Source organism: Curcuma longa, chromosome 17 (assembly GCF_044706935.1).
Source record: "Curcuma longa cultivar G26 ecotype Majalengka, Jawa Barat chromosome 17, ITB_CL_G26_1.1, whole genome shotgun sequence".
Classification (NCBI taxonomy): domain Eukaryota; kingdom Viridiplantae; phylum Streptophyta; class Magnoliopsida; order Zingiberales; family Zingiberaceae; genus Curcuma; species Curcuma longa.
The window spans coordinates 9,526,077-9,536,496 of record NC_133877.1 but is presented as its reverse complement, the minus strand read 5'-3'; the positions used below and the strand labels follow the sequence as shown (position 1 = coordinate 9,536,496).

The 10,420-nt window shown below is 33.1% G+C and overlaps 1 protein-coding gene across 3 annotated transcripts in view; it reads right to left on the bottom strand.

Moving 5' to 3' along the window:
* Positions 1-201: 201 nt before the first annotated feature.
* The window catches only part of LOC141848491 (DExH-box ATP-dependent RNA helicase DExH14), a 67,644-nt gene continuing 57,425 nt past the window's right edge, over positions 202-10,420 (bottom strand). For 2 of the 3 annotated variants that reach the window (XM_074736522.1, XM_074736523.1), the window contains exons 44-49: positions 8,839-8,934; positions 8,573-8,740; positions 4,904-5,071; positions 2,364-2,507; positions 924-1,055; positions 204-837 (exon numbers count right to left, since the gene is read on the bottom strand). In XM_074736522.1, the coding sequence (XP_074592623.1) occupies positions 766-837; positions 924-1,055; positions 2,364-2,507; positions 4,904-5,071; positions 8,573-8,740; positions 8,839-8,934 (780 nt within the window). In that variant the 3' untranslated portion in view covers positions 204-765. Of the gene's footprint in view, positions 838-923; positions 1,056-2,363; positions 2,508-4,903; positions 5,072-8,572; positions 8,741-8,838; positions 8,935-10,420 lie in introns of all 3 variants that reach the window. The other variant, XR_012603524.1, reaches the window with a different exon arrangement.

Below are 10,420 nucleotides of genomic sequence, written 5' to 3'. Positions count from 1 at the left end.
CTCCATGGATTGAAAACTCAAGTGTTGCAATATGGATGTTAGAATATTTTGCCAGAATCTTCCAAAGCACTCAAAACTTTCTAGATGACACAATAATCAGATCAATTTTCATAAATCTTTTCTAGTTAAAATAACATGATTTGGTTAATCAATCAACAGGCTCTTGTCAAAACCACCTTAATGATTTGTTCAAGCTCAAAATCATAGGAACAATCCACTTAGCATCCTAAAAGCCATAGTCAAAACAACATAACTGGGCCATCAAGGAGATTCTAAAAAAAAAAAAATCCTTGCGGTTAATTTTACTAAAGAAAAATAGCCATTTAACTATATTTTAAATTTTCTGAAAAATCAGGAAATTTTGATCACTAAAATAACAAAGGACCAAAATAAGATATGATGCATTTTCATTGGTGCTTTGAGTAATCTGCCATACCTTTATCAGGTAAATATCCCCAGTAAAAAACCAACAAAAAGACAGAACCGCGCAGCAACTCTACAACTGCCGTGGCTTCAAAATAATAAATATAACGTGTTATGGCTTTGGTTCATATCAGATGAAGACATTCTGAACACAAAAACAGGGAAAAAAGTGCGGAGCAGAGAAAGCCCAATACTTCTTAAAGAGAAGGATTCACCATACTTGGATTTCTTACCAGCTTATAGGGATCCTACATTTGAGTCATAGTACTCATGGAATGGCTTAATATATTCACTTCCATCCGATAGATATCAGCACCAGATAAACAAGCCAGGCAAGGGCCTTTAGTGGATTTCAATGGGGCATTCTTGTTCATATCCGATATAACAATCTGATACCAAAAACAATTTGGTTTCCTGAACAAAAATAAAGCTTATTAACTAGGCAAGAAAACACAGGAAAAGGAATTCCACACACTGGAAGCTATCCTTCCGAGTCTCACCTGAAAGTTGATTTTAGATGGAGGCAACTCCATACGAGTAACAGTCTGACCTGAGAAACTCACTCTTTTCAAAGCATATAATTCAGAGGATGTAGCATTGCCAAGAACTAACCACCATGCTTCATTTTTTACCTGAAAGGCAAAATGTCATAAGACGCTAAAATGAAATTAGCAAGCAGGGTAGATATGCTGGAGTTAGACTGGGATTCTCTGTTATGCATGCTAAAATTAAACCGAAATTAAAGAACCACTAAGCACGCAAATAAATGCTTGGAGCAGTGTAGATTGCAAACAATCTAAAACAACCAAATAGGCACATGCTGGAGGAGCAGTGTAGACTGTAAACAATCTAAAACAATCAAGCATGCACAAATGCTGGAGTGGTGTAGAATGCAAACAATCTAACGCTTCCCATTATCTAGTGCAAAATATTACAATCATGACAAAAATTAATTAAATGCTGTAACATGATGAAGATAATATAATATTGAAGATTTGATGGAGACAAGTGAGTCTTCTCTAAAAGTGCAGAAATAAGGATTCCAAAGCTCAAGTTTTAATCTAACATTCTATTAAGAGGAGCCTATTGGGTAAATAATGTTCTTTCTTGTTTGTTAAAGAGTTTTTAATTTAGTCAAGTGTCTTTATTGTTTGTAAGAAACCCTAAGAATCAAGCAAAAGTATATCATAAGTTTTTATGTCCTGTTTATGTTCTAGAAGTCCACCTGCTAGTATAAATATGTGTATGCTATACTGCTGCAGTATTGTTGAGTACGAAATAGTATAAGTGAAGTTTAAAAATTTTCAAATTGTATGATAAATCTGCCTACAGTGTGATGCCTAGGATTCTATGGGTTTGATGCCTAAGTTACTGTCGTCCTCCAATACATTTTAAAATAAATTTTAGATACCTACTCCACATATCTTCAAACAATCAAATCCTCTTCTTGTGTTGCATCAAGATTACACAAGTAATATTAAAAAATAAATAAAAAGTTTAGTAAATATTATTGAAATTGATGACCATAAAATATCATGGATACAACAAAAGTTTTAACAATATGAAAACCATTTCAATCTTCTTTCATAAAAAACTTAATTTAGTGAATTTGGTTTTCATTTCTGTCAAAATCTGATTTCACATACAGGATATTTTGAACTATCCATAAAGTATAATTCTAGTTTTCTTTTCATTTTGGAATTCTCTGTTGTCTTGTAAAATATAACTTAAAAGATTTTCAAAATAAGATTCTAGGTGGCTATATCCAACATCTGGGAAAGTGTATCACTTGCATTCATTTGGGTGAGCATTCCAGTTCACTATTTTAATGCAAGGATAATCAACACCTTTTTCTAAAGATCACACCAAACAGAAGGATGTCTTGAAAACCTTTTGGGTTATAAACAAATAAGTCTCAAAGGAATCAAATAAACATTCACCTTAGGATATCTAGGCACAAAAGCTCGTGAATGCTTAGAATTTATCTTCTCAAGTCTGATGTTAAGTGCTTCAGGTTCTGATGCTTTGCCATCTCTATATTGTAGCTTTACTCTTACTCTGATGCGAGGAAAATGCTGTAGATCCTGCAGCCAACAATCAGACGGTCAAAAGTAGTTTCCAGTTTTTTAATGTCAGATTCCTTTAAGATTGAACTGCTTCATATAGAAAACCAGATCAACAGTATTACACCCCCCCCCCCCCCTCTTCACATTTTCCCCCCTAAATTACACAGTTGATTGGTCAAGAATTAGCAGTTGAGAATGCTATCATACAGCTATTTAGGAAGATGGATCTTTGTTGTCTCACCAAAACAAAGGAAAAATCTCAAAGAGAATATAATCATTTGCTAATTGATGGATAATCTGTAAGTAGCAACTTACGTTCTCTAACTCAAATCATACAGGTGTGGAAAATGAAACAACAGTTAATAACAAAGAACTATCAGAAAGTGTACAAATAAATACAACCGATCAGAAAAAGGGTATATGAGAGGAGGGATAGCTAATTGGTAGACTTATTTACTTGAACTACTTAATGGTTAGCGTATCCCATTCTTCATATATGTAACAATAACACTCAGATTACATTTTGAGGAACTTATTCATTAGAATAGTCTCCAAAGGCAAAACATGGTATCTCCTAGTTTTGTTGTACATCAAGAAATTGTTGTAGCATCCGTAAAATGATGAACAAACTAGAGAGACCACAACACGCTTTCAGTAACATAGACAGATTCGCCTTTGTTTACTCAATTTCATTGCTATCACCTTCTTCATGTCTCTCAAAGTACTATCAGACTTTACTCAAACTCCCTGTAAATCCTAGCTAGGCATTTACCTTAACTGTTATCAACTTCGTCTTTTAAAGATATCACTCTTGAAGATTGTCATCAACTTCACTCCAACTGATAACTCTTTAGAAGATCAAGTATTTCAACTATTGTACAAGTATTGCATTTATCATCTTTGAGTGACTTCTCATTACTCCAAAGAATTTCATGTAATAAGCTGCACAATGATCAAATATATTCTACAACTTGAGGTGGAGTGGGAAATATAATGCATGCTACAATTAATATTATTTTGAGTTTGACTGTGGGTCTGAAGCTACTTTTTTATAGTAGTACTGAATTCAGTCCAGTTTGATATATAAATCAGGTTTGAAATAAAAATAAACGTGATAAAGACAACTGGCTAAAAAATTGGGAATTTGTGTAATCAATAGAACCTTTTTTTTTTCAAAATAAAAAAAAAACCAATATATACATAACCCAGTCGATCATGAAGTGGTTGGGGGACATACTTTGAAGAAACTGATCCAGGCTTGAATCCAAGTTATTGGTTTCTAATTATATACTTCTATATAACAGCTTATATACTGACATATACAAGTTTTATTATAAGTATTTTGTATATGCATTTAAATAAATAAATAAATATATATATTGTATATATTTTAGTACATATAAGTTTTTTTATATCCTGAATAATTTATTTTTATATTAAGTTAATATTATATTTATAAAAGACAAAATTATTTTATAAAATAATTTTTTATGTTTGTCATGACTTGCAAGGATCAACCCATTGAACCATCAAATTGCTTTCGTTTAATATCTTGTCCAGTTTTGGGAAAATTTCTCAAAACAACTTGTATCAGCCATCTAATGTGATATAAAACAAAAGTTTAATCATGAATACTATGTTGAACTAGGAGCAGTCTGGATGATGATTGACTAGACTAGTCTTTGAGGGAGCAAAAAGTTAAACAACTAGAATTTAAGGGACAAGGCATAGTCCTTGATGTCTCATATTTGCATTTCTTATAAAGTCCATAAATAAATCAATCCCAACTTCAACATATATTGTAGGGGCGGGCTAGAATCAAGCCGAATTCTAGGAAAACTAAACCCTACATAAATCAGGCCAAATTCTAGGAAAACTAAACCCTACATAAATTGAATCAATGTCGAAAATAATAATAATATAAGCATCAATCTATCTATATCAATATATATAAAACTCAAACTTGATGTTTTTAGGTTGGGTTTTGGGATCTTTGATTTCTAGGGCATTGTAGGACTTGTCAAATTTTTTGAGAATTTTGGTTCCTTTACAATTTCAAGACTTCACAAGTTTTCCCATAGATATTATAACACGCTATTTAGTGTATTACTTGTTATAGTACAAATATATAACATTACTGAACATTATCTATGGAAATCGGTTCATGTTGGGTTTTTTGGGCTATTTACCAAATCCAAAAACTAGACCAACCTTGAGATCCCCGATATCTAGCATCTAACCCTAGACCATGATTTTTGGCTTGGATTGGATATGCCAGCTTTTAGCCCACCCTCCCAAGTATGTTGTGAAGTGACAAACGAAAATGCGAATCAAAATCAAATAGTATAAAAAAATAGAGAATGATTGAAGTTGAAGTCTAAAACATCCATAAATATTATACATGAAAAATTCACCTTATCCAAGTCAGCAGCAAACTTTTGAAGCTTTTGATTGAACTTTTCTTTAGGAAGTTCCAACAGGTCTTGCAATGAAGAGATGCCTATGTTGTTCAGGTGACTTAGAAGATCTTTATTCATACATGGCAACATCCACAATGATGATTCATTACCATACCACAAGCCCTGAATTAAATGGGTAAGAAATTAGATCCTTTCCATAGGTACAATATTGGAACAATCATACAGAAAAGATTGAGGAAACAGACATGAAGAAGCAAAATGATACGAGAGAGAGAGAGAGAGAGAGAGAGAGAGAGAGAGAGAAACAAGCTTTGCCTTAATGACACAATCATAACAGACAATGAATTCCGGATATTTGGGTTTTAGCTGCATGGATCTTACAAAACCATCCTAAGAAGCAAAAAAATAAATAAATAAAAATAAAATAAAGGAAGATTGATTAAGGGTGGATAATGTAATTTCTGAAACATATAAATTTGAATATGGCCATTAACTTGTACACATTGATAATTCCTGTTAGCATAAATAATAGAATCATGGTCTTGTACACCCCTGCTTGGACCAGTTAGTGACTGCCTAGACGGATTTTGAAAGAGACTGCACAATCCTCATATATGGCATATGCTTATCCTGGTGAGAACTTAGTCACAAGGGAAGCAAAAACAATATGTTCTTGCCTCTTCCAATTCATAGTTAATATCAAGTGAGGTAGTGTATCTAGGTACAAGTTGGAGTTTTAATTCAACGATAACAAGCTAATATCTACATCACTAACACCCTTATTTTGACAAGTGAAAAAACATATTCACGCTAATTTTTCATTTAGTCAGTGTCCTTGTGATGACTAATTGTCATATAATAAATAATATCACATTTAATTTATTTTTTAATAATTTAATTTCAAATTTTACAACTAATTGAGCTGAACCGAATAAATATTTTTGGGGGTCCATTTAAAGTTAGATTAGAGTGGGTTGGGTTGAGCTCATCAGATAGACATAGTGATTAGGTTCAAATTAATTCATATTGAGCTCAATTTAGACTTAATTTGGTCAATTTAGAACATTTAGGGCTGAACCAAATTTATTCTTTAGATAGAATGATCCTATCATATATGGTTGGATTTAGTAGAGTTTTTGAGATCTTAGGGTTATATATATTCTTTTCTCTCCACTTCCCACATATTCTTCCTCCTAAACCTTCTCTCTTCTTTCATTTCTCATTGCCAACCGCTTGGACCCCATGCTGCATGTACATGATATCTGCCAAAGCCATTAGCAAGCAACTCCTCTTCCTCCCCTCTTCTCCAGCATGTCGGTTCAGGGTTTTCTTTCCCCTATTTTTTGTCTTTCCCTTCTTCCTATTTCCTTATCTCTCATATGCACCCTCCTGGTGTCGCATTGCCCAGCCAAGGCGGGAAACCATTAGCAAGCGCCTGCCCTTTTCCCTTCTAGTGGCCATCCTTCCCTTTGCTGCACCCTGATTTTGTGAACCCTAGTCTCCCCTCTTGTAGGCTTTGGTGATCAACTGTCCCTTCATGGCAACATAGAGGTTGGGGTTCTCCACCACTTTTATTCCAAATTGAGTAAGCAGATCCAATCTTCTAGATCAGAGAAAGACGGGTGTTTAGATTGTGTAAGTGAATCTTGGATTAATCTGTTTGTGTGTGATTCCATCTTATCAAGTTGTGAATTTCCTTCTTGGGGTTGATTTCTAGTGGTAGACATTGTTCTTTGCTTCCAATTTGGATCCATTTGCATATCAAACTATGTTCAATTTTATTGTGGAGTAGAGGGAGTTGTAGGTTTTCATTACTTATATTGTTCAATGATTGTCTATCCTACATCTACATCCAATGTCTATTGATAGTTCATACTAGAAATCCAACTTGTTACTTTTCTCCATACCCTCTTTCCCCTCAGTTGGGGAGTAGTCGGGTAAGTGGTTGATTTTTTTATATGGCTATCTTATGGTTGTTTTGGTTTTAGTATTGATGTATTTCATTGTAGAAGGTTATAGTTGTTGTATTTTACTTTAATTTGAGTCGTGATATAGTAATCAGATCAAGATTAGATCCAATGGTCTTGATTATCAGTAGATCCCTAAATTTATTGTCATGTTTAGTATCATCTTGAATCTTTCTAATTTGTTCTTGTATGTATATTTGTATATAATCCTTCAAAATGCGCACATGACCTCGTAGACTTCTAGTCTTCCTCCAATACATATTTGAGGTGGATAAATACACTTTTTGATAAATCCTTGTGCATAAATTAAAATAAAAGAGTATAACAATATGGTATAATAACATGTTACAAATGTTTTTAAGAAAAGGATTAAAGGATGCTTAACTCATGAAACTGGTTCGTGATATAGGTTAATTACTCAAACTAACAATATCATGTGAAATTTACAATATAATGTGCAAACTCAAAGTGGTATAACACTTTAATGTAAAAACTCTAAAGAGGGTAAATGACTATTACAAATGGTGAAAAAAAAAACTACGATATGAAAATCTTAAACCTGGACATTTTATAGCTCCTGACTGCCCATAGCATGGACACATAAAATTAATATTCATTTTTACATATGCTGCTACATTGATTTCCTTGTTGTAAACAAATGTGAGATAACTAAAGGTACATACAAATATATGCACCGTAATTAATAAGTAATACTTAACTACATGCTCAAGTGGAACTTTAAGGCTGAAAAGTCTATATTATTCATTTGGATTTTTGGATTTCTAATTAAGATTACAATTCTTGCACATCTTTCTTATTTACCTACTTAGCAATCTGTGGCTCCTTTGCATTTTTTTTTCTACCTCCAATTTCACAATTTTCAAATTCTAGTTAAGAAATTCTCTGACGTATTGAAAATTCAGTTTAGGTTTCATTCTTCATGTTTTGCTTATCATTCTACATTTTGTCATTGTACATTTTGTTGTACTTTTTCCAGTGTTGAAAACTCAATTTAGGTTTCAGGTATATGTTTTACTTATCGTTCTTTCTGTTTAACATTTTGTTATTGTACATCTTGTTGTACTTTATTTTAGTGAAAGGGTTTACTTTTATTTAGCACCTTTCTTATACAAGATGGTTTTGTTTACATTTTGTAAATTTCCTCTGCTACTTAGAAAGTAATAATATCTATACTTTGCAAAATGGTATCTACTTGTATTTGTTGTCATTTGGATTTGGATTTGGATTTTTTCTAACAAATTGTTATTAGGTGGGGTATCTCCTACTACATGGAAGAATACCCCGATGTTGTGACACTATAACATTCCATTACCAAATTCAAATATCAACATTATAATTCTATGATAGACCATTACAAGGAATGCTAGAGCAGATAATAGAATATTGGCATTTGTCCACTGCAGGATTTTATATATATATAATTTATTGATAGCATATAAAAAGGATCATAGCACTCTAACAACTCAAATTTGAATAATAATATTTTCCCTTGCCAGTCTTCAGAGCCTCTGGGCTTTATAAGAACGATATCAATTAAACTTATGGGAAAATGAAATGCTAGATACGTCAGCATAAAATTTCAGGCTATGAAACTACTCCTGTATATTTGCCAGGTGTCTTACAAAATTTGAGTGAATATCAAGCTATAAATTGATGGAAAAATTATAAATTCTACCTGCATAATCATTTGTAGAAGATGCATACAAGTCATCGTGCTTGAAAGCCATCCACTATTAGCAGATATATCTATCATTGCTTGGATGATACGTATACTCTGGTCAAGAACAGATTTTAAGTCTGTAACGTAGTCAGTGATTGGCAATTCAATGCGAGAGAAATGTGCCTGCATGCAGCAAGAGCAAACAAACATAAGCTAGTAATTAAATCATAGAATGCCCATACAAGATTAAATCACTTCATTCCATAAATAATTCCACTAACCTGGAAGAGTAAATTTGCTTTGATATGTGGATCATCCAAGCGCCGCTCATCCACGATGCATGGCAACTTTTCAGATAGTGCTTTATTGTGATTTTCCTAGAATTGTAGTAAAGTAGAAAGGTCAAATACTCAGATCCTTAGAAGAAGAAGATGGATGACGTGTTGCTGCAATTACATGGATATGACCTAATCATGATACTAAAAATCAACAGACGTGTAAATTACCCAAGCCCAAGACCAGTAGCAAAGTTGTGACATATTGTGTATACTACTCAATACTAAGGCCACAGAATTAACAAATACATACTGAGCTTGTATGGAAATAGAAAGAAAAATCACTCTCTAGATGCTAGTAAGTTTCTATCTCCAAGTACTCATCTCTCCCTCTCCCTGTGGTCCCTCTCTACCAGATCCATCTCAGCCCATCGCCCACTATCACACCCGCCATGTATCTTTCTCGAAGGTATTCTACTCTCTCTCTCTCTCTCTCTCTCTCTCTCTCTCTCATCAGTCCTCCAATATTGGTGCTAAAGCGTGTTGATGTCGATTAATGGGTGGAACTATAAATTTCACCTATGTCAATTGGCACAGCTTGACACCTCAACCTTTGGCTCAAGCTATTAGGAAAAGGATCAATCTATATACCTTTATCCTTAATAACTCGATGTGTAATCATTTTGTTTAAAATGACTGAAATAATTTACCAAATGAGAGAGGCGAGCATTCAATTAAACTAGCTAATAGATTGTTGCACCTATTTGCTTCATCCTGTAGTGTTGTCATTCTAAGATATTGTAATTTATCTTAAGAATTCATTCAAAGAGAAATGAGGAAGTGCCACGTTGATGAATACTTCCAACGGAGTCACTCCCACAAAAATCTTTCTGTAGCCTTGTACCTATGTTAAGAGTGTCTGCATCTTTTTAAGGGTGGCCATGAATAAGCATGGAGTGGTAGAGTGTAGACACATTGTACATGACAATTTCAACATCCACAAGAGGAAATTAAATGCCAGCCCAAATGAAAGTGTTAAAACCAGTAGAAAAAACAAAGATTACGATACATTAAGTTCACACTAACTTAGTGGAATTTTGTAGGAAAATATAAAGCTACCACATTTATCAAAAAAATTCAAAAGGATAAAGTTTTTGAGGACACTATCTTCACAACCCAAGGTTAATTAGAAAAGGTTTGATATTTTCCCATCAAAAGAAATCAATTATTGGATATTCCATCAAAAAGGATTGAGTGGTGCATATTAGGGCCATGTTAGATGGTTAAATTTTAGGGAAAGTGCAACTAAGAAACTTTTTGTTGACAAAAAATTGTTTGCTTAAAAGAAAATTTTCACATTCAACATAGACATTCCAAAATTACCTGCGAACTGTTCATCTTAATGTGAATTGTTCAACATAGAAGTCACAATTTTCTATTATCCACATGTGGTTTAAGGTTTAAAATATCGAATCATGCTAGAGTTTGAGTCTAGTTAGAACAATATGATTTTGGTATTGTATCATGCTGTGTCAGTACATTTTTTATACTAATTTAATTGAATTACTAATAATAACATGATTAACTT